Source organism: Atheta coriaria, unplaced genomic scaffold (assembly GCF_025399875.1).
Source record: "Atheta coriaria isolate IRGN ID8LTWV9N9 unplaced genomic scaffold, Caltech_Dcor_3.1 hic_scaffold_9_pilon, whole genome shotgun sequence".
In the NCBI taxonomy this organism is placed as follows: domain Eukaryota; kingdom Metazoa; phylum Arthropoda; class Insecta; order Coleoptera; family Staphylinidae; genus Dalotia; species Dalotia coriaria.
In genome coordinates this window covers 6672100-6694787 of record NW_027045451.1, presented here as the reverse complement: position 1 = coordinate 6694787, position 22688 = coordinate 6672100, and the positions used below count along the sequence as shown (strand labels likewise).

At 37.9% G+C, this 22688-nt stretch overlaps 4 protein-coding genes across 10 annotated transcripts; 2 read left to right on the top strand and 2 right to left on the bottom strand.

Annotated features, from left to right (window-relative positions):
• The first annotated feature begins 478 nt into the window (after positions 1 to 478).
• On the top strand, positions 479 to 2357 carry LOC135799418 (lysosomal acid glucosylceramidase-like). The gene is made up of 4 exons (XM_065312522.1): positions 479 to 601; positions 670 to 1475; positions 1537 to 1650; positions 1708 to 2357. Exons 1-4 carry the CDS (start codon positions 562 to 564, stop codon positions 2302 to 2304), a joined length of 1557 nt encoding a protein of 518 aa, XP_065168594.1. The 5' UTR covers positions 479 to 561; the 3' UTR covers positions 2305 to 2357.
• Positions 2345 to 3292, bottom strand: Coq3 (ubiquinone biosynthesis protein COQ3, mitochondrial). The gene is made up of 2 exons (XM_065312528.1): positions 2587 to 3292; positions 2345 to 2536 (listed from the first exon to the last, which is right to left on the bottom strand). The coding sequence occupies exons 1-2, from the start codon at positions 3290 to 3292 to the stop codon at positions 2418 to 2420; spliced, it is 825 nt and encodes a 274-aa protein (XP_065168600.1). The 3' UTR covers positions 2345 to 2417.
• A 3-nt stretch (positions 3293 to 3295) lies between these two features.
• Positions 3296 to 3999, bottom strand: LOC135799424 (uncharacterized protein C15orf61 homolog). The gene is made up of 3 exons (XM_065312530.1): positions 3794 to 3999; positions 3541 to 3724; positions 3296 to 3435 (listed from the first exon to the last, which is right to left on the bottom strand). The coding sequence occupies exons 1-3, from the start codon at positions 3947 to 3949 to the stop codon at positions 3308 to 3310; spliced, it is 468 nt and encodes a 155-aa protein (XP_065168602.1). The 5' UTR covers positions 3950 to 3999; the 3' UTR covers positions 3296 to 3307.
• A 788-nt stretch (positions 4000 to 4787) lies between these two features.
• cyst (rho guanine nucleotide exchange factor 18 cysts) lies at positions 4788 to 22311 on the top strand. Of its 7 annotated transcripts, none has more exons than XM_065311073.1 (23): positions 4788 to 5410; positions 12640 to 12858; positions 12990 to 13157; positions 13265 to 13370; positions 13429 to 13612; positions 13675 to 13835; positions 14105 to 14215; positions 14441 to 14510; positions 14573 to 14684; positions 14745 to 14821; positions 14880 to 14995; positions 16127 to 16183; positions 16743 to 16796; positions 16942 to 17185; positions 17242 to 17994; positions 18055 to 18212; positions 18266 to 18375; positions 18467 to 18487; positions 18746 to 18924; positions 18980 to 19234; positions 19307 to 19952; positions 20008 to 20267; positions 20325 to 22311. In XM_065311073.1, exons 1-23 carry the CDS (start codon positions 5368 to 5370, stop codon positions 20544 to 20546), a joined length of 4326 nt encoding a protein of 1441 aa, XP_065167145.1. In that variant the 5' UTR covers positions 4788 to 5367; the 3' UTR covers positions 20547 to 22311. The 7 variants fall into 7 exon arrangements, with proteins under 7 accessions (XP_065167145.1, XP_065167146.1, XP_065167144.1 ...); XM_065311074.1 differs by having other exon boundaries at positions 12978 to 13157; positions 14117 to 14215; XM_065311072.1 differs by having other exon boundaries at positions 12978 to 13157.
• Positions 22312 to 22688: the final 377 nt, after the last annotated feature.

The following is a 22688-nucleotide window of genomic DNA, read 5'->3' as shown; positions in this document are numbered from 1 at the left end:
ATGGTCATAATCGTTCCTAATACCTAATGTGTATTGCAATAAATTGTATCACAACCAAATATATTTAGAACAGAAACACCATTCTGTTGGTTTATTAATTCAAAATGATTGATCTTTCAATATTGTGCTCTATGCTAAGACTTGTAATAATTAACGCGACTGGGCAGCACGGGAACATCAAGCAAAAAGCGCTTCATTCAAAATGAAAAAAAATTGTAGTTGCCGATGAATAAAAATTATAAACTGACAACAAATATTATTAACAATACAAATTGTTATATATGTATACCTAAACTTAACTGTTAGGATGATAAACACAGGGTATCGCTTAATAATGTTTTACACGCATTTTACAATACAAAAACCGGCGATTAAAATTTATTTTGTCGATTCATTCAAAGTTAGTGCCATACTTTATAGATGTTTAACACCCTTTTTAAACAACCTACATTTAGTTACAAAGTATCACATATTTTGGCAATATGGCAAAAAATAAGTGCTAAAGTATTGTATAAATACAAGCGCTTCAATTGTTAGAATACCAAGTGGTCACAAACAACCATGATCTTAGGAACCATTTTTGTGGGTATCCTCATTGCAAGTAAGCAAATAATAAATTAAAAAAGCATAGGATAAAAACAGTGTTAGTAATTTATAAAAATATTTTAGTAATTGGATGCAGCGATGGCGCATCAACTTGTAACAAGCGAAGTTTTGGGCAAACGAGCTTTGTGTGCGTCTGTTCATCAGAAAGTTGTGATACGATAGAACCAGTACGAGCTAAAGCAAACGGCACATATCAAATTTACTCATCTGATAAAGATACAGACAGATTTGCTCTTGGACAAGGCTCAGTTTCACCTGGTATCAAACTTAATGATGAAAAAGTTACTATTTATGGAAAAACTCCAACAACAATAACAATCAATAGAGATGTAAAACAACAAGAAATCTTAGGTTTTGGTGGAGCATTCACAGATGCAACAGGAATAAATATTCGTCAGTTATCTGAAGATGTCCAAACGAAATTACTCGACTCATATTTTGGCAAAGACGGTCTTCAATACAACGTCGGACGTGTACCAATGGGTGGTACGGATTTTTCAACAAAAGGATACACTTATGACGATACCATTGATAACAAAGCAGATCCACAACTTGAACAGTTTAATCTGCAACCGGAAGATCACGAATATAAAATACCGTTTATCAAGAAAGCAAAGCAAATTAATCCGGACTTAGAATTGCTGGCATCAACATGGACGGCACCAAGATGGATGAAAACAAATAACGCGATGAATGGTGGTGCTATCAAAGATGAGTATTATCAAGTTTGGGCTGACTACTTCATTAAATTTTTTGAAAACTATGAAAAGGAAGGCATTTCGTTTTGGGGTGTTTCTACAGGAAATGAGCCTAGTCTAGCATTTTTTAACGCTAATATTAATAGTGTCGGATGGATGCCTGAAGCAATGGTGAGTTAGACTAAAATTAATATCATTCAACATATAAAAAATTTAATTCTGATTTATGTAGAGAAAATGGGTTGGTGAAAACTTGGGACCTACTATCCGTAGCTCCAAATTCAAAAACCTCAAAATTTTAACTCTTGATGATCAACGATTCATGCTGCCTTGGAATCCTCAGGAAGTATGATAAAAACAAAACAGTGAATTAAATAAAACATTAACATATTTTCACTATCAGGTTATGCAAAATGGCACAGAAAAATACATCGACGGAATAGCAGTTCACTGGTACTTCGATTTCCTTACTCCAGCTTCCTTACTTGCTCTTACTCATGAACGTTTCCCCGATAAAATTCTTATGGCCACCGAAGCTTGTCGTGGAGATAAACCATGGGAAGCCCCTGTTGTTTTAGGTGATTGGTCCAGGGCTGAAGACTACGCTCATGGGATAATCGAAGATATGAATAATTACGTGCAAGGATGGATTGACTGGAATATGGTATTAGATCCCACCGGCGGACCCACCTATATTAATAATCAAGTTGATGCCCCAATTATAGTTGATGCTACAAGCAATGAATTTCATAAACAACCAATGTACTATGCGCTAGGACACTTTTCCAAATTCATTCCACGTGGTTCACACAAGATTTATCAAGAAATTTCAAGTAGGAGTATAGAAGTCGCCGCTTTTGAACGACAAGATGGCGGAGTAGTGGTGGTAGTGATGAATAGACAAACCACTCCACAAGATATAATAATTAACGACGCAAACAGTGGTCACATTGAATTTAACTTACCTCCAAGGTCAATTCACACTGTTTTGTATTGGTAATCCATGTTTGTAATTGAAAATTAGAATAAAATAGAAAGCATTTGATGAGCAAATTATATATTGAAGGTATATACAATACTATTTAATTAGACTTGATGGTTATACTTGCTATTTTATTCTTTGGCCTTCACTGCATGAATGGCGTAATTAATATCTGAAGATGGTATCCAACACCATCTCTTTGTCACTGGGTTGTAGGTAAAGCCATGTATTCTCCGTGTATAGCAACAATCTAAAAATATATAACTTAAAAAGTAGCAAGATTAAAATTAAATCATTTACTTTCTTCAAACATTCTTTGTAATTCATGTGGTGCCATTAGCTTATCATAATCATGTGCTCCTTTAGGCACAATTTGAAGAATGTTTTCTGCTACAAATATTGCCAATACATTTGCAATTGTAGTTTTGTTGATGGTTGTCATGAAAATTGATCCGCCTGGTTTTAAACAAGCTGCACAATGCTTAACAAAATCTTCTTTATTAACTACATGTTCAATAACTTCTGAGGATACAACTGCATCAAACACATTTTCATGGCTTTTTGAGAACTCTTCAATGCATGTATGCTCATAGTGTAGATTGTCCTTAATTTCTTCATCCATCTGCTTATGATCAATTGCTGCATCAATAAGGTCTTTACTTCCATCCACACCAATTGTCTCAGCACCAATTCTGGCCAATGCTTCAGCTAAGAAGCCTCCACCACATCCTACATCTAATACTTTTAAACCAGATAGAGGCTTGCATGTTTCGATGTGATCATCTGATACTATTCCACAGTTTATTAAACCATCTCTTATAAAAGGCACTCTTATTTCATTCATTGAAAGCAATAGTTTGACCTCACTTGAATCATTCCACCACTGTTTGCCATGTTTGTTGAACTTAGTGATTTCTTCATGATCAATTGTGGTGGTTGTAGAGTAAGATGCAGTTACTTTTAAAAGGTGTTTGAGAGCTGTATGTCTTACTGCTAGACTCAACATTTTTATTTTATTGGTTCAGTATTCTGAACCTTTATCTTCTGCATACAGGAAATAAATGGTTACTTCACCAACTGGTGTGTGAACCACTTCTTCATGTGTTATAAGTGCTGTTGCTGCAATACCATAAGCTAGGCATGGAATACCTGTAATGAAACAAACACAAATGATTTTTCAAAATGTTAACCAAGAATTTTGACAGAATTAAACAACAATATTTTATAATCAGTAAAACAAAATTAAAATCACACCTAGGTTAAAAACTTTGATGAATCTGAAGAATTTATCCTGAATTTCTAAATCCTCATGAACTCGCTTGGTGCAATGATACTTAATATAAGGATAACAACCAGTCCTTAATATGTGATAATTGGATGATCCTGCAGGCCAGTTGAAATGTGATTTACCCCACTGATCATCCACTATGCTGCTGTACTATATAAAAGAGTATAATTATTATTTTAAATTCTAAATAAAGGTTATAGAAATATAAATAAATTATACCTTTACAAAATACGATGTCCACGGTGGTTCATCGCACTGCAACAAATACGAGGTTAATACCTGGGATGCTTTCGGTTTCGTAGAATATAAACTTTTAAAACAACATAAATATTGACGAAATTTCAAAACATTTCTCGTATGCGCAACCAGGAACATTTGTGGTTAGAACTGAATGGAGCGATGCTAAAAATTGAAATTCGTCTCATTCTTATTCAACCATCAACCATATAAAATTAATGCAACCATAAAATTTATGTAACATAACTATTTTTTCCTATTGTATTTTTGATTAAACACAGAAATAATACAAACATTAATTGTTAATATTACTATCATATGTTGAGATTCACTGATATCTTTATATTTGACGCAAAAATATAAATTAAAATTAGATTAATTTCAGATTATTATAGAAATCCAACAAAGAAAACCCTTTTTAACAATTATTTTATAATATTATCACGCATTTCAATGTTTAATTATAAAAAGTCTTATAAATAATGGATTTTAATCCCTTTTCAGTGTTTCCATAGTTTAAATATTAATATGTGACTACTAAAGTGTATCTAACAGCAATTTAATAAATATTTATTATTTAAGGCGTCAACGACACCTGTATTATTTATAATTTGAGTGCACTAATACTAATTTGTTGCTATTTCAATACATGATAAATAATCAAACACGAAAACACACGTTTTTTTTTTTTATTTAAATATTTATTACTTCAATAAATATCTATTTTTTGGCTAGGTGCGGTAAAATAATCAGTAGCAAAGTTTGACAAACATGTTAAAAACTACTGTAAGCATATTTAAACCAGTGACCTCTTTCCTTTTCAAATCAGTTTAAATTTGTACCTGTCTCACTTACTCCATTCTTACTTACAAGTGCTATTTGCGACGCGGCAACGCAACTAGCGCGCTTAAGTGACTTAAGTCAAGATGGCGCTGCAGCCATGACTTTGTGGTTGTGTCTGCACAGTTTGTGTACAGTGGAAGTCGGTGGAAGTCATGCATTAAATGGCAACAAGTGGCAGAGAATCAGAAAGGAACATTAGTCGGTGTAACGTCGATCGTATCGCAATTCGCTCAGTATGAGACTTGCAGCGAACTTAAGTTCAGTGCGTGTGCGTGTACAAGTCGTGCTAACGTAGCGCGTTTTCGATCCGCTCATGCGCCCGAAAATCTCGTGCAATTTTCGAAGTACTCAACAAAACACAGCGTAACATTGCAAGGCGACAGCGTTCATAGCGGACTTCTCCATAGCGCGCCTAGCGGTTTCGTAAGCCCATTCTTCTTGTGCCTTTAATGTGTGCATGTTTGTTGTGTGTTCGGCTAACAGCGCATAGTTAATGAAATGGATTTTTACCCGCGACGCTAGAATTCGTGAGTGCGTGCGACGTGTGGTGTCGGCGTTCAACGACGCTCAACAACGTGAAAATGTAGTTATAGTTAACATTGGTGGTCGAACAACAACCAACGATTTGGAAGTATAATTCCTGCGTCGTTCTTCGGCTTTGACTTCGACGGCCAGCGTGAGTTACCCGCATCAAATGATCAACGGCTGCTACGATGGATCGGCATATCGAGGAACAATTAATCGGACTGTCTTCGGGTGAGCGTTTCTTGTTACCTGTTACACCTACCTACCTGTTGCAGACCGGATTGGAATGGTCTTTATTTATAACTGTAACCATTTATACATCCGGAATTCTTCTAGTCTAGACAACAATGGCCAAAAGTCAATAGTAGACTCAATTATAGCGATATTGTTGCTCCACAAACAAATAAAAACAATAGCAAGACGTTTTAGACGTTGGCGGAAATCGTATATCGACTTTGTTAGTTATTGTTGCTTGGGTATTTTCGAGAAACTCGTCTTATCAACAAAAATAACGACTTTGGGCGTGTGTACTAATTTCTGTCGTACGGTATTTCGTATTGAAGTTATTAAACAATTCATCAAAATCACATACCTGCAATAATATAATAAGATTATAATCATTGCTTAACTAAAACAATGAGCAATTTAGTTTGTATTACATTTTATCACGCATTAAATAGTGATTTATCAACGATTATATTACGTTTATAAATTAATCATGTAAACATTATGGGTGTTATCATAAAGCGCGGCTTGATCTTTGTAATAATAATAAAATTCCGCGCGTTTGGAATCCAATGAGGTTTGAATCTTTTTTGAATTAATTAGTTACGTCATGCGCGACTTGTTGAGTCTCATTCATAGTCATCAGTTATTTTAAGATATTTTGCTTCTTTTATTGATTGCTATAAAACCGAATTTATGGATAAATAATGACGCGTGAGGAAATACATTGTGCAGAAGTGTTTTTTTTTTCTTTTACGTTTCGACCAACATTTTTATAATTAATATGCGTTCAAGTTCGAGCATGGCCATATTTGATATGTTATTGTTTTTAGAAAAGTTTAATTTGTTTTTGAGTAGATTAGAACTACAGCAGGAAAGTTAGGTTAATGTTATACTTTTATTTACTGCTTAGGCATTTCTAAGTTTAAAATGTCATCGGTGGTGTTACTCTGGACCGATTTTTATGTTCTTTGATTTATCGGATTCGTATCCGCCCTGAATAGCAAGATAATTATCTAAACATTAGAAAAAAATCAAGAAAAAGAATTTCGTCGATAAGGTTATGTTGTTTGTCATCATCGACCTTCAAACATAGCATGTACCTACTCCACCGTCATAATGTGCTATTTTAGAATTCATTTGATGGAAGAATAAATTGAATTAACTTTAGTTGATAATTTATTTAAGGCGATATTTATACGAAGTTTTCGGAAAAAGCTGCTTTACTCTTGATTTGGTTTTGACATTTTGACAGTTGTATTGGTACTATTTGCGTTTAAAAACATGAGATTCGACTAAGAATTTACTAAAAACAAACCAGACAACAAATGATAAAGTGAAAACATCTGAATGATGAGTCGACAAGAAATAATCCGCTCGTTCACACTTTCCTTTCATTACATACGTTATGAGTTTCATGCTCGAGAAGGTTGTGCAAGGCTCGCGTGTGCGATTCGCTGCGGCCAGTGCAATTTCATCTAAATCCGGAACTGATTGCCGTCCCCTTGGCGTGTACACGCACAACGCTTTACGCCCGATATGCACACACGCGCTTTACCTAGCCGCCCGCCGCCAGAGTTGCGTCGCGTTTTTCGTGATATGCGCAAGTCTGTAAAATCGATTCGGCGTCGCGGCGCGGCGGCCGACCGCCGACCGCCAGCCCAGGGAAAACGAGATTTTCCAGTAACGCACGGGACGCGCGCGCGCGCTCCGCATCCGCTGCCAGTGTCTTCTCTTCGCGAGGAGCGTCCGATTTTTCACGGCCGCCGTTTTATTTACAGCGGGGACGCGCCGAACGAGTTGCTATCCTCCCGCTAATCTAACAGGTCTCGCGCGTTTATTTTTGCTTTCGTCGGTCATTATCACAGCGGGTCATTAGCGCGTGAAATATCAGTGTGTGAGTGGGTACGTGTGTTGTCTACCGAACCGAAGGAGTGCGCCCAACAGGTACCACTTGATAAAAGATACTTCAAACCACCGGTGTATATTCTTCATGGCGCTAATGCCGCATAAGTGGAGCGTTGATATCGTTTACATTCTGTTTTAATATTTATTCTTTGAGATGAGGGCGATTGTTGCGCATTTATCTGTATTAAGATGAAATTATGGTGCTAGTGTTGGCAACCTGTTGTCTAATGCAGATTGCATGACTCTGCGGCTGGACTTGTGACTTTTTCCCTATTTATAGATCGCTCTCACCTCCATTAAAAACGCTCAGATAACTTCGATATCGGAAATTCCGCCGTTCGCGGTTCTCGTGTTTACGCACCTGTCCATACGAATAAATTATTGAATTTTATTCTTGCGTGGTGTAGTTAATCTAGCACCATTGCTATATATAAAAACCTTTCATGTTTTGACGTGATAGAGACCCTAATGCAATTGTGAATAGTTTATCAAGTAATTTCGACGTTTGCAGGACGCATACTTTGTGATTCCATCGCTGAGCATTTACCAAACGACCGAATTTTACATGTGTGCGTATTTTCATATTAGTTTATTGATTTTATAATTATTTATCAGGTAGATTTCATCAAAGGCTGGCCTATTTCGTGATGTTTTCGTGTTTTCGAAAATTTCAACGGTTATAATACGCCTTTTATGAGTTGTTTTGATTATTTTAACGGTTAATTAAAGTTCCGAAATACGCACTGATTCATTTACTAAAGTTTGCGAAATTCAATCATATATTTTGGTACAACATTTTAGCGAATGTTGGTTTTCAAATGTGTTTTCCTCGGTTTTTGTTATCAAAATGTGGTTTATAGAGGTATATATTTTTTTATCAAGCACGTTCAAATATTAACCAATATTATCAGGCAATACATGTTATCATGTATTATTATTACTGACTGTGGTAATATCTTCACTCAATTACACAAATTTAATTTACACATGAGACTCATTTTCATGTTAAACATGGCTAAATATAAAAACATTAAAAGCTTTAGCGTGGAAAGAAATTACCTGCAGATTGTTAATTTAAAATTAGCTTTAATTGCAGTTTATGCAGATTTTATTCATAGGCACAATTTGTCAGGAAAATTTGCAAGGAAATGGAAATGAGTCATTAGCACCAGATTTTTCAAATATACGTGGAAAGTCCTGGTATAAGCTTTTCTCTGGTTATTAAATATTTGCGTTTCTTTGGGGAGTGTCTAGCCAACTAATAAATATTCTATTTTTATGCTATTATGACAAGTTTTGCTCGATTATAAATTGCATTAAATAGTCAATTACCCGTCGGTGGTTCTGAGCCAAGGAAAATTGTTTTTTTTTTACTTTTCGCGCATTCTACTATTCTTAGTCAGATATCAGTGTCGTACCTCTATATACTCATATTAGACATCAACGCAAGTAAGATCCAAGCGTTTCCTATCTTTCGTCGTACAAGGCAAACATTTTGAATATTTTAAAACCTACTTTATAAGGGAAATGATCAGAAGCATAACCATAATCACAGCAAACCTCGAGCACATAGATCAATGGCGTATCAACGATTCGATATCCCTTTATCCCTATATTGGGTACATAATTGGAGCTAAATCACCGTGTACTTTTGAGCCAGCATAACACCTTTGGCATACCAGCCTGGAACCAACTGAGCGGTCTTTTTGCACCTACTTGGTCATCACCAGTCCCTCTTTTTTCGGGTATAGTGGGTAATCACATCCTACGGGTGGTGCTCTTGGCTTTTTTTTGGAGGACTTGAACCTACTAAAGCAAAGAGTTCCTATCAGTCTATACAAGGAAAGGGGGAGGGTAGGTTAAGCTGTCTTCCTACCAAATACAATCCGCGTTTGATGATGCTAGATTTCTGTTATCGAGGTAGTCATCGTTTATTTTCCGTACTCCGGCCGTTGTCTGAAGGTAACCTATTAAAAAACATATTTTCCGAATACACGATAACCAATATAAACAGAAACCTTGTACCCACTGCATTACGTATTCTAGGTATATAGTAGCTACGCCACTGTCTAGAATTTAACCATTTACCTTGAAATTTCTTCTATTGATGTTACGCTACATCAGACAAACTCGATCTTTTAATGACTGGAAATTGTTTGGTTTTTATTGTTTTGTGTGGGCATGTGCTTTTTATCGACCGACTTTTACACACGTCTGTTCCGACTGCAAACAAATGCGAACGATATGATTATCAAATTAAAACATATAAGCGTCAAATGGTCTATTTTTAGTGCGCTCGTTTTAAAGTTGTGTTAAAATTATGCGCTTACCTGATGTACAATAATCCAATTAACCCGCGAGAAACATTTTTACAAGATAAAACTAATAATCGCATTAGAACATGTTTTAACGCGTATCCAAACTAATATTATGGGCGCAAATGTGGGATTTTTTGTTTAATTGTGAAGCTTTTACGCAAAGATCACTCAATCAATTTGGATAAATTTTGGTACAGAGATATTTTTGTCGAAGGAAAAACAACTAGGCTATTTTTACCTCAACAATATATCTTACAAGGTGTTAAATAGGGATGAAAGTCGGTATGGAGATTCAATCATAGTTATATTACATAATTCAAGTCAAGATTGTGCTGAAGTACATTATTAACATTATTTTGATAATAAAATTGAGAATTGTAACTAGGGTTGGGCTACTTTTTACTACCATCTAAACTTAGGTTGAAATCAGTACCCGCAACTGTATATTTATTCTAAGTCGTTTTTGCTAATTCAGTCCTAAACAATGAATACTAGTTTTTGTTTGCAATAGAATTGGTGTACTGGTTGTTGTTTCAAATACAACGCATAAAAAATCTACAATAAATCACACCATAAATGGTTAATACGCATTGTTGTTTTATTATAGATTTATATTATGTAGCTTGACCGTAAATGTAGGCCAGCAAATTATTAATAATTCATTAAATCAAGTGTAAACTAAAAGTTGTGCATTTGTGATTAAATTTTGTGTTTACTTTTTACCTGCAGTAAGTTATAAATGTACTAAAATTAACTACCTACGGTCAATTAATCAATCATAACCTCATTTGAATAATTGAACGAAATAGGTTGCAATTAATTAATTTCGTTTTGAGTGTATGAGGTGAATTTGCTCACACTAACGTCGTTGGTAGTGTAATTGCCGTCTTGCGTAAACCGCGTAGGTGATATTACAAAGTGGTAAAACCTGCGAATCAATTAGGTTTGAGTTAATTGACAAACTTTCAATTAACGTCCGCCTCATAAAAACCTAATTATGTGCTGCGCGAAACCTTTTAACGGTAGAAAGCCATACTTCCGAGCCAGCCACAATTCAATAAACCAAGTATTCATTTTCTTTGAATTTTCCTGCTTCATAGTAAAGTATAGGTAGTTAAAACTTATGACATTTATGCGCGTGGCAATTACAACGGCGTGACCCACCCGCGTTCGCGTTTTTGCTCACTTTTGAGATCATGTAAATAAGTAACGTCGGTTCTGCGGAACGAACATGCGAGAGCGCGCTCTCTGGACTATCCGATTGTCTCATGAACGATTCAACAGTTGAAAAGCGCGAGAGGCACATAAGGCACTGGCCCAGTTTTGCTCGTCGACGCTTTGGAACTGTCGATTTCATTGTTGCGGCTTCGACATTGGAGTTGCACCCTAACTCGCGACTTTCTACCCCAGGCAACGGCGGAAAGTAGGTCGGGACGACCAGGAAACAAGTGGGTTAAGGTCACGCCGCCGAATCTTCGGTCCCAAAATTACGGGAACTAGAACTTGAGCATTGAGTGTCGCGAACCCGGTCGTTTTGCACGTACGTAAAACGTACAGCACGGTTTTATCTCGCAGTGAAAATGGATAAAACAAAGTTTACAGTTTTAACGAGTGACTGTGATAAACACGTTAAAATATGGAACTGAAGGCGGTGTATAAATTAACATGCGCGGTGTTTTTTAAAACAGTGTTTGCAGCTGTGTGGAGTAATTTTTATGAACAATTTTTCATTCAAAAGTTAAAAGCGTAGGAAATGTTTCTCGCGCACAACTTGTTTTTCACGGTTTTGTGAAAACTAACGCGCCGATCGAGTTCAAACTTGTTGTGCTTATTTGTTATTATAATAGCCAGGGTTTCGACGAAGGATTTTATATTTCTATATAAACTTTTTTGTTTATTGCAACTTGAAAATTTCAGATTACATTACACAAAGTTATAGTGCACGGAGTAGCATACGGAACCAACTTGAAACTTATTCATTGCAATAATTATTCTGCTAACAATGCGCTCGATGCTCGGCGTCTCTCTTACTTTCATTATTTTGCATTTAAGCGGCGCGCACTTGAATGTGTATCAAGAATGGAATGAGGCCTGCAATATTGTAATGAACGGGAATTATAACAGTTATGCGAAACCGCATGAAAAAGTACAATACGCGCTCATTCTTTCTATTCGAATCTCATGCATGGCGCGCATTCCTATCGGCAGATTTTTTAGTTCAAAATTAATTTTTCAAGATTTTTAAGATTGTGCTAACAATAGGAGCGCACACGCCATACGTGCTTTTATAACTCTTTACACACACCACAGGCCATCACAAGAGATTATTATGATTGTGTAACTTCGGAACGTGTTGGAAGATGAAACAATGTTGTAACAGAAATTAAGAATGTATCAATTATGACGAACTCATCAGGTCGCGACGCATTACCATATGTATTGTGTGGTTCTCTCCACCGTGAGAGATTGTTCACTATTCGGTCAAATGTTGCGCGAAACGAGGTCTTCAAAAGTCAAACCATATTGTTTGTTAATATGCCGTGCGGTGGCTTGCTTCGGTTTTGCTCCGCATTTGCATTTTAACGGCTATTTCATGTGCGAGTGAAAAAAGATAATGGTGTCGTTGGCAAACGGATCGAGAAGAAGCGGCCAACGAACGATTTTTATCTTAATTAGAGAGTGTGAAAATGCAGATGTGCACAGAACGGAAAAAACCTGAGCGGTGTTTGTATTGAAATCGATTACACATCGCGAACAGAGAAACAGACTACCTACATGAAGTTTAGTTTTGGATTTAAACATATTTTCAGCGTGATAAGTAAAGTAGTGTTTCGTTGTGACTTTGTATAAATGAAAGGAACTTTTTGATATACGGTACATTAACAATTGAACAATAAAGAAAGCATTTTTATTCGGATGCCACATCCGGATGGACGACATAGCGCTGAATTTGCAAGTTTACGGCGCAGTGGAGATTTCGCCGCCTCATGTTTTTACTCTCGATTGCAGATGAAGGTGGGCAGAGCGGAGGAGAGCCGGACAGCGACGAAGACGTCATTACCGATTATCATCTCGGCGAAATGCTGCCGCGGCCGGTGCCTCTTCCGACCATCAGCGTCACGCCGCACTCGCCCGCGAACAAATCCTATCCGGTGCTCGAGGACAGCCTGCAGCAGGTCAGAGATTTGCACGACACCGTGCAGCGAATGAGAGATGTGACCGCGCTCAGTAGGTTTCCAATTGCATTGATATATTCTCTCTCCTTACATACGTGTACATACCTATAATACTCGCCTTGGCCTTTCATCTAAATGTAAATTGTAAAACGAAACTTGACTAACTTGCAGATGTTTATGTAGCGAACACGAAGCATTTCACGGCGAGCACTCTTAATCCTCTATTGGCTCATGTGGCACGTCTCAGTGCGAGCTGTCCGACTCTCAATGAAGCGGTGCCTGAATTAGAAACTCTTGGGGGCTCTTTGGGGTCTTCACCCTTGCATCAGCCGACTAGTAGAAAAGGGAGCGGTAAATATTACTCTCTTCTACTCTTGGATTAGTATTAAGTTCTTTCGACTGACGCGCGTTGTATTGAACTAGTGTAATGAACTAATCAATGCTTGTTTATATTCAAGCTACTCAAGACTGGCTATGTCAACCGGATCCACAGCGGCGGCGATCATGGACGGCGTTGGAGGATCTGACAGGTACCAAGGAGAAAGTCAAACATCGGCAGCGGAGGTGAGTGTTGAAGATATACTCTTTAATACGATTTGGGACTCATCCGCGAAATGTGTAGGTCTTCCGTTTTCAGCTGCTCGCTCAGCAGCATGGAGTCGGAGGCGGACGAGTCGTCGCTCGTTGATATTGTCGATGGCAGCACCACGCGTCTACTGGGTACTGAAAGCAGCGTCAATCATCGGCGTGGCACGCGAAATGGCGGAGGCGCCAGCACGCATTCACTCAATGAGGCTGATTTACAAGTACGCATATTCGTCGCCGACGACAAATTGCTGGTGATTGACGAGCGACTTTAATGTTTCAGAGCGACTTCATCAAAGTGAAGGCGAAATGCGAGGCGGAGCAGCTCCGATTGTCGCCGATTCGGCTTCCCTTGCAGAAATCTGTGTCGACGCCGTCGATCATCGCCGTACGGGACTTGGCGCCGGAGCCGGCATTAGCGGGGGCGCAACCTACGCTGCCAATGTAAGTTTTGCTTCCGACATTTATTTTCCAAACATTATTATATTATCTAGTCAGAAAATTTGACCCGACGCTCACTTGTTTGCACTTAATAATACTGTCTTAATGTCGATATACATTAAGTTAGCATGCTTCCGAAAATATTACATTTTACGATATGATGTTGACTTGTAATGACGTCCTTTTGGTGGATATGCCGTGCTCGGAAAAATTGATAGTTTTACGAATACAATGAACAAGTCTGGTATTGCGCTGTAGTGCATGTGCTTTAGCTTGGTGTGTAGGGGCAGACCGAGCTGCACGGAATCGGAAACCGAAGAGGAAGGTCGCGCGTCGCATCATACACGTTTCGATTCCCATCAGTCCGCATCGAATCTTCATCAGTGAGTATATTTTCTACCAAAAAAAAGGGCGAACCATTTTTTCTTTGAAGAGTTACCGCACGCAGCAATTACAATCTTCCTGGTCTAATAGAGATTTTCCTCTCAATAACAAATGTTTTTTCTTTCTATATTTGTTTATCTGTGATGTCTTTTAATCTTTATACAACTTCATCGCAATGTTTTGCGTGTCACGGATGTACTAACTCTTTTTTTATTTGATTCTAGTGCTTTGTACGAACATCACTCGGAAAAAACGAGAAGAAAACGAGGCAGTATATTTTTCCGAAAGAAAAAGGTATAAAAATGCATACATTTCATGATTTGTACGTTGAAATTAAATGTTTAATCTTCTCAAAGGATAAAAGCAAGAAGGTTACCCATCAGTGGATATCGGCATGCTACGGATCGTCGCACAACTGTGATTACTGCAATAAACCCTTGAGCAACAAACCGGCGCTGTATTGCGAAAGTAAGTCGACTTTCAATCACTTTCCGCGACGCTTCTAACAACAAATTATTTACTTCACAGATTGCACGACCACGGTGCATCAAAACTCGTGCAAAGATCACATCGCAGAGTGCAATAAACCGAGCAAGAGCTCCAAGGTATTTATTTACACGATTTAATTCCGACTTTGCGTTTCGATGTTGATTTCGTTTACAGAACTCGAAAAGCATCGCCAATTTTGCTGTGACGAATTTGACGAACCACAAAGGCGGACCCCTGTCCAAACGCAGTTCAGGATCGTTCAGTGGCAGTAATCCAGTACCAATAAATAGGTAATTATCACTAGTTTCACAATTACACCATATTTAATTTCACGCGTTCGCCGAATTTCGGGGCGGTTTTCGACTACGCGGAATTCGGACAGATATATATGTGTCTTATCGGGTTCCTATTAGTATAAATTTGTGACTTGTTATAGTATACTCGTACATCGTTGTCCTTCGCATGTTTAAGAGGCTATCGCTGTTTCTACGTAGTTGATTTTGAAAACTCTTCGCGTTGACACTGTGTCTGTCTCTTCATATCGAAGTTTATACATACCATTATTGAGGAATACACGTCTATTACTGTGTGTGTTGGACAATTGTATATTATGTGGTAGAAACATTGCATTCACTTCTTTCTCTCAACATATATAAACGTACAGTTGTACATGTACATCGTCCAGTTCCGGAGTGTGACGTATGAATATTTAATACGGACGTGGTTTCCTGACTTTTCGACTGTGGAACGCAGGAAATTCAACCGAACGTGTTGTATGATACTGAGGAGGGGAAACATTCTGAACTTTTCGTTGGGTGTAATTTTGTTTTTTCGTTTTGTGATTCATTTGTTTAACATATGTATAGTTTGACAAACTTTACTTACATGTGCGACACTATTTAAAAATCAATTGTAAATGAAATGCTTGCGCTCTTTTAGTGTATGCTTTTTTAGCTTTGGACCCCCAATAGTTTGTTTACATGTCAAGTTTCGTGAATAATCCATCTGCTCAAATTACGACTATTTGATTTTGACACTGATTCTCTGTGATAAACTCTGAACGATCTGTTTGCTACCGTTTTGTATTTTGTCTACTACTGTAACTCTCTAATGCGCACACAACTTTCGAGTACGCAAATTCTATCTAGCTATAATGACCCTTAACATTATTATTATTCTGCGTGTGTAAGTTGATGATGCTTGCGAAACACGCAGTTTAATAAAGTGCATGCTGTGAATGATTGTCCGTACGTGCAATGTGGCCATATTTGGAACCGTGTTGAAACTATCAAATCTCGAGCGCGCAAATTGTGATTAATGCCCATATACTATTTGCCAATATTAAACTATTAATGAAATCGATGATCAGAGCGTGTGGCTAATATGTTGCCTGTTTCCCCACAAAAACCCTCCCCGAACAGGAGGAACCAACTAAGCTACTCGCCTTGGCGTAGGGTGGCAACGAAATTGGGAGTTAAGTAAGTCCCGCAATTCCCCCAAAAACTATCGTACCTTGTTATACTGTTCTTCATTCACGAAATATCTCCTTCTTGCACCATATTTGCGAACGGTTATTGCTCATAACTTAAAACTTATACAATTAATTATATTATACAATCTGCCTCTTGATAGTGTTGATTTTTTGCGTCGATGCTTTTTTATTCTCTACTGCTGACTGATTCGAACAATTGTTTGATAATTTGAGTTTTGGTATGCGATTTTTGTACATCATATTCCATCTATCTATATATGCTCTGTGACTTTTTTGGTTTTTGTTTTTTCTCTGTGCGAATTTAATATTAAACATGACATAACATGATAACATGAATACATGTACCCACTTTATACTGTTTTTGTTAAGTTATTTTGAGTTTCGATTTAATAATTCATTGTCATAGGATTTTTAACAAGTTCATTTATGATTGTTGCATTTTTGTGATTCTTGGGTCCACTGCTTTTCGATGAACGAACGTAATATGAATACGTTATTTGTGCCCATTATGTTAAACTCACATTAATCAAGCGTATTGTTCGCAGCCAAATATTGTCGGACGATAAAGATGGTGATCACGTTCACTGCGATTCAACAAAGTAAGTAGAGAAACTCTGTAAATAAACTCAACAATGGAATATAAATTAGGTAATGGTTTAGAGGTAAAAATTTTACCACCGACGCGCCACACATTTCACACAATGAAAATTCACATGATATTTCAAATCAAATCTGAACTTTCAGTTTTAATGACGAGGCTCCTTTAGTGCCATTGGAATTCCTATCCGATGCTCAAATAATCGCTGCTGATCTGTGCTCAGACTTGAGTTTAGGATTGCATGAGAATGAGCCCGATTCGTGGACGCCACACGTCGGCAAAGAACTGGCAAAAAAACTCAAGGAGAAGGAAGTCAAAAGACAAGAACACATTTATGAATTCATTCTCACAGAAAAGCATCATTGTATGACATTGTTGGTAATGCAAAAGGTAAATTATCGTGGAGGCAATGGCCTAACACAGATTTTAATGTCTATGTTTTTTAGATTTTCATGGATGGTTTGCAAAAGTATTTTAATTTAGGTACAAATTTAGAGCGCATGTTTCCACGTTTAAATGACTTGATCGATTTGCACTTGAATTTGTTGTCGAGGCTGCGGCAGCGTCAGCGCGAGGCACCGGTTGTTTCCTCGATCGCCGACATACTTCTGGATGAGTTTTCCAACCCACGCGCCGCTCGATTAAAGTCAGCGTACGGCGAATTTTGCAGCCGGCATCGGGATGCCGTCGAACTGTACAAAGGCTACATGCAAAGTGATCCACGCTTCGGACAATTCGTTCGACATTGTCAGCAGAATCCGTTGCTCAAGAAGAAAGGCATACCGGAGTGTATTTTGTTCGTGACTCAAAGGCTGACCAAGTATCCTTTGCTCATCGAGCCGTTGATTAAAACTAGCAAAGAAAACAAACCGGAACAGGAGGCTTTACAGCGTGCGCTAGCACTAGTGAAGGAAATATTGGTTGAAGTGGACGCCCAAGTGGCCGAAAAGGAAAAGGAGGACAGAAAGTTGGAAATCTACAACAAAATTGACGCCAAATCGCATACAATACACCGAGAGAATAAGTTTAAAAAGTCAGATATATTACAAGGCAACCGCGCGTTGCGGTTTGAAGGTGTCGCAATGTTGATGCAGGGTCGTGGAAAGATGCAAGTTGTTCTAGTTATTGTGCTCTCCGACGTCTTGTTCTTCTTGCAGGAAAATAATAATAAATATACTTTTTTCACACCCGACAATAAGGTAATTTGAGTAGTAAATTTACGCATATCTGTGTTAACACACTTTTCATGTTTTTAACAGGCTGGTGTTGTATCGTTGCAAAAACTGTTAGTCCGTGAGAAAGCGGGTCAAGAGTCGAGAGGAATCTATCTCATTTCGTCGAATCCTGCCGATCCCGAAATGTTTGAACTTAAAGTTCACAAGCCAAAGGATAAACAAATATGGATCAATGCAATAAGGTATATTACTGCGAAATTTAGTTATTACGTGCTAAAATGTTTGTGATCTATAGAAACGCGGTTCAAAACTGTCCGGAAGATGAAGAGGAATCATCGGCAATGACGACGGAGGAGAAACAGAGTTTGCTTAACATCAAGCAAACACAAATTCGGCATTTATCAGGTCAGTACCTTGTTGAAATGATACATTCTGCATATGAAACGTAGCGAATTCGAAATTATTCGAGAGAATAAAATTACATCTGTTTTGACAGATTCTGATGTGGATATCGAAGGTAAACATCAGATTTATTACAAGTACAAAGATTTTAAGCATGTCCGCATCTCCATATGAATGTAATCTATTTAGAACGCAAACACATGAGTGACTCTTCAGCGCATTTCTCAACAATCTTGTGTTATTTGTGTTATTACGACTTTATAGTATATTTTTAGGCATGCCAATTATATTTCATCAAAGTTGTTTATTATCAAGTGCATGGCTGGCCCATTCATGTTGCATTTATATGTTTGTTTACATTTTCATTTCTCAGGTTTATTGAGGCAAAAGGACATCGAGCAAGCATTGCTTTTAGAAGAGAAGATGTCACTGCAATTGAGGCTTTTGGCAGCGGCGGGAATAGATCCACCTTCGCCACCTTCATATCGCCACTTGGTGAGCGAAAATGCTGATACGAATCAGATGTGGAAGGATGTGTTAACCGCCGTGCATGTAAGTGGTTCTAACGCGTTTCCACTTCAGCGTTTTCAATTTGTGAAACTTATAGGAGGTCAGTCAGCTTGCGAGCGTATTATTCAGGACGGGGACGAACTTATCACGCAGCGTTAGTTCGGCTGGTGAGCACCAAAGCGAGACTTACGTTTCGCCGATTTTGCCTAAACGTGCCGAAACTTTCGGCGGCTACGACAATTCGAACCAAGGTCCATTAAAACTATTGGGCAGAAAGTTGCAACCCTCCGGCGTTTCGACGCCAGCTAATCCCGATCTGGAAAACTTGAAGCCCGGTGATACACGACTTTTCGTAAGTTTTCTCGTCTCGCACTTTGCAATCGTGCAGCGAATCCTAACATGTTTTTTGACTTGTGAACTTTAGGAGAGATTGCCTTATCGGAATTGCGTACTCTCGGCGCCACCTCCGATGACAAACGGGAATACTCCGAGCGTGGGCGAGAACGTGCAACAGGAATCGCTTTTGATACTCGGACGAGAACAACAATACGCCGCAATACAATTATCTCACTACGTGTACACGTTGCTGTGCATTATTTCGCAATTGATGACTACGAATGAAAGTTTGCAGGCGCATATGATGACAATGAAAGGCGGTGATAAGCATTACAAACACAATCAGCAACTAGAGGAGCTACGTAATTTGCAAGATAAACTCAGTGGCGAGAAAGCCGCATGGGCTGCCAACAAGGAGCAAGAGGCGAAAGAATTGGATGAAAAGCGCGGAGAATTATTAAAACTCCAGGAGCAAATACGCGCTGATCAGAGCGATATTGCACAGCAACGTGAACAATTGTATAGAAAGATGGAGGTATTAACTAGTCAGGGTCTCTTGATTTCGCCCAACGTGGCACTGCCCGTTACGGCACAACTTGATGACTCCAGCACGCACAGTTCCGAGGAAAGTAGTCCTCAATCCGACAGTTCGGCTGCGATCACCGGCGCTGCCAGCAGTGGAGGCAGCACACATTCGACAACCGAACGACGTAAAGATCCCAAATGGATCAAAGGCATATTAAACTGCTGGGGATCCATTCAACTTGTACTTATATTTCGTAATTTCAGGTTCCTCTACAATAAAAGCCCATCTACCATTGAACCTCATTAGTACGACAAATCAGCAGAAAGTGTCTGTGCCAATCAAGCAGCAAATTCCTTTTAAACTTTCATCCAGGTTTAGTGTAGGCGGCAACTCGACTGTATCATCGCCGCCTGGTCACCAAATGCTACCCTTAAAGCTGTGCCAAGACGAGAAGGTGCGCCGTTCTAGCACCGGCTATCAAAGACTAGGAAGCGATAGCTTTAGTCCACCATCGGGAGAAACAGTAATTAAAGCGACATTTCTCTTTTTATTTGCACCGCTAATAATAATAAAATTGCAGACACCCACCACGACGCATTCACATATACGAACCGGTTCATCTCCAGCCATGATGCAAGCGTCGCCTCCTCATTCCTCCGGCACGACCGCGACCTCCTCTACCAACTACGCCGCGAGCGGACCCAAGGCGACACGTACCAACACGTATCCAAAGCTACCAGACAAATATAAGGTAAAAAACGATCAGCAGCAGCCTGTCGATGAAGAAGTTATATACTTTTGACGCATCACGTGTTAGTCGCCCTACTGCACGTGCAGAACTCAACCATGATATCAAACAGAAACAATCAAACATGCTGTTGACACTTTTTATTTGAAAGAGAATGATGATTTTTTTATATATCTATATTAATGACGTTAAACTTACTCAGTATTCATTCATAATTCTGATTTTTGCATTTATATATTCGGTCTTCCACATTCTGCATTGTACTTAATATGTTGCTAGGAAAGCACTGCTCAGACTTGGAAGCATTGCAACCAAAATGAGTGCCAAAAATCACTGCGCTTTGCATTTCCGAATCAAAAACACACACTCATTGCGCTAGCATTACTCGAAGATAATTTTAATTGATAAAACAAAGTATTTTTATGACTATTGGTTTGCAATGCTTCGCCTGTTCCTCTTACTTGTGACGTCAAAACTAGTTTTCCGGTTGTTTATCGACTTTTTTTAAGACGTAACATTGAGATATAACATTATTTAGTAATAAATGAAAAATAAATGTACTCAATCTTAAGACAATACACTAGTTAATTGTTGTAGTAATATCTCTTTGGAAACATGTATGTAGTTGCAAGTTATTAACGATTTACCTGATCACTGCAGAGCAGAGCGTAATTCTTCGAAAATTGTTAAAACAGAGTTGGCGACGGCGTAGGCTTAAAAGGAGATTATGTAACAGCAGCGTGTATGAGTTTTCGATTAAATGTGTAATGAATGCAAAGCAAATATATTAAAAGTATTGTAATTATGAAGAAGTACTTACTAAAAATACGGTTGTTAATTATTTATTGTTGATCAGATGTTTGAACATAATAAAAAAAAACATGCATTACATATATACACCGCGTCCCTTTTGCGTAATTTCATTGCAACAATGCAATTGTGTGTGATATTGGTTGTTGTTATAGGATGCAATTATTCGAAAGGGATCTAATAAAGGGCCTACTTAAATCTAGGTGTATTTTCATGTATCGACTACATATATAAAGAAAAGAAAAAGTGAAAAAAAATCAAGTATCATATTTTTATAAATAATTATCTCTATTTCCATTTCTCATATTAACGATGATAATATGCATAAACAATAATGTTTCCTCTTTAATGTGTTATGTTAATACAAAATTCGATAAATCATATTCATAATGAATACTAGTTAAATATTGATAGTAGAAGAAAATTCGACTGATACTTTAAACGCCTCACCAAGCTGCAATCACTCTAATTGATCATCGACTCACGTTGTTAAGTTGCATAAGATTTGCGAAATCCAGAGTATTTTCAACATGCAACTGATGCGCCTTGAATCTTACTAGCTTTACAATGTACGCTCACACACAGTGTAGGCATGCATAGCTAAGTTTTACTTTTTGTGACTTTTTTCGACGCAGTACTTACTTCATTTACTGTATACTGCACATACATTATTATCTAGCATGATATGTATCATGAATTAATTGATATGAATGTATATAGAATATTTTCATTGCACCTATTAATTGTATATAACAATGTAGCCCAAATTTCATTTGTATGTACCCGAAAGATATTCAAGTGAGTGTTGGCGATAAACGGTATTAGTTTGACCATTTAACAATTCGATCAAATGTTTAGTGTTTGGTTTTGAATCCAGTTCTTAATTACCTAATCAAAATGTAAACACAATTATGAATTGTAATTATTAAGGTATTTATTTATGTCGATATGAAAATTTAAAAATTTATGATGATAAGAAATGGCAAAAAAATAAAATATTCTAAAATCAGCTGTTGCCTTTTTATTTCTAAACCATTGTATCAATTATATTAGGTGCAGCATCTTCTAGTATCGCAGGTATCGTGCTTATTGTAATTCTCGCACAAGGTCACGTGCCATCGACGCGCCGGTTTCGCGCATCTCTTGCTTTCTTATCGTAAACTGCCGCGGCGTTGCTTGCTCGGCTACGGCATGCGCTATCGGTGGTTTGCAGCCAGTTTCGTGCAGGCCGCTGTTTGATCAGGACGTGTTTTGACTGACTGGTTTTGTGTGTTCGGGCTTTCTAAATTTACATTATATTCGATCATCAATTGCCTCTTTAATTGTAAATACTATAGGGGTATTCCATGCCAAATCGACCACTTTTGAACCCGACCCTTTTTGATT

Coding starts and splice junctions, on each gene's coding strand:
- LOC135799418 (XM_065312522.1), top strand. CDS start 562: ATGATCTTAGGAACCATTTTTGTGGGTATCCTCATTGCAA. Junction 602..669: donor TGTGGGTATCCTCATTGCAA/GTAAGCAAATAA, acceptor AAAATATTTTAG/TAATTGGATGCAGCGATGGC. Junction 1,476..1,536: donor GATGGATGCCTGAAGCAATG/GTGAGTTAGACT, acceptor TGATTTATGTAG/AGAAAATGGGTTGGTGAAAA.
- Coq3 (XM_065312528.1), bottom strand. CDS start 3,292: ATGTTGAGTCTAGCAGTAAGACATACAGCTCTCAAACACCTTTTAAAA. Junction 2,537..2,586: donor ACAAAGAATGTTTGAAGAAA/GTAAATGATTTA, acceptor ATATATTTTTAG/ATTGTTGCTATACACGGAGA.
- LOC135799424 (XM_065312530.1), bottom strand. CDS start 3,949: ATGTTCCTGGTTGCGCATACGAGAAATGTTTTGAAATTTCGTCAATAT. Junction 3,725..3,793: donor GGACATCGTATTTTGTAAAG/GTATAATTTATT, acceptor TCTTTTATATAG/TACAGCAGCATAGTGGATGA. Junction 3,436..3,540: donor CATCAAAGTTTTTAACCTAG/GTGTGATTTTAA, acceptor GTTTCATTACAG/GTATTCCATGCCTAGCTTAT.
- cyst (XM_065311072.1), top strand. CDS start 5,368: ATGGATCGGCATATCGAGGAACAATTAATCGGACTGTCTTCGG. Junction 16,797..16,941: donor GTTCACTGCGATTCAACAAA/GTAAGTAGAGAA, acceptor CTGAACTTTCAG/TTTTAATGACGAGGCTCCTT. Junction 19,953..20,007: donor AGATCCCAAATGGATCAAAG/GCATATTAAACT, acceptor TCGTAATTTCAG/GTTCCTCTACAATAAAAGCC.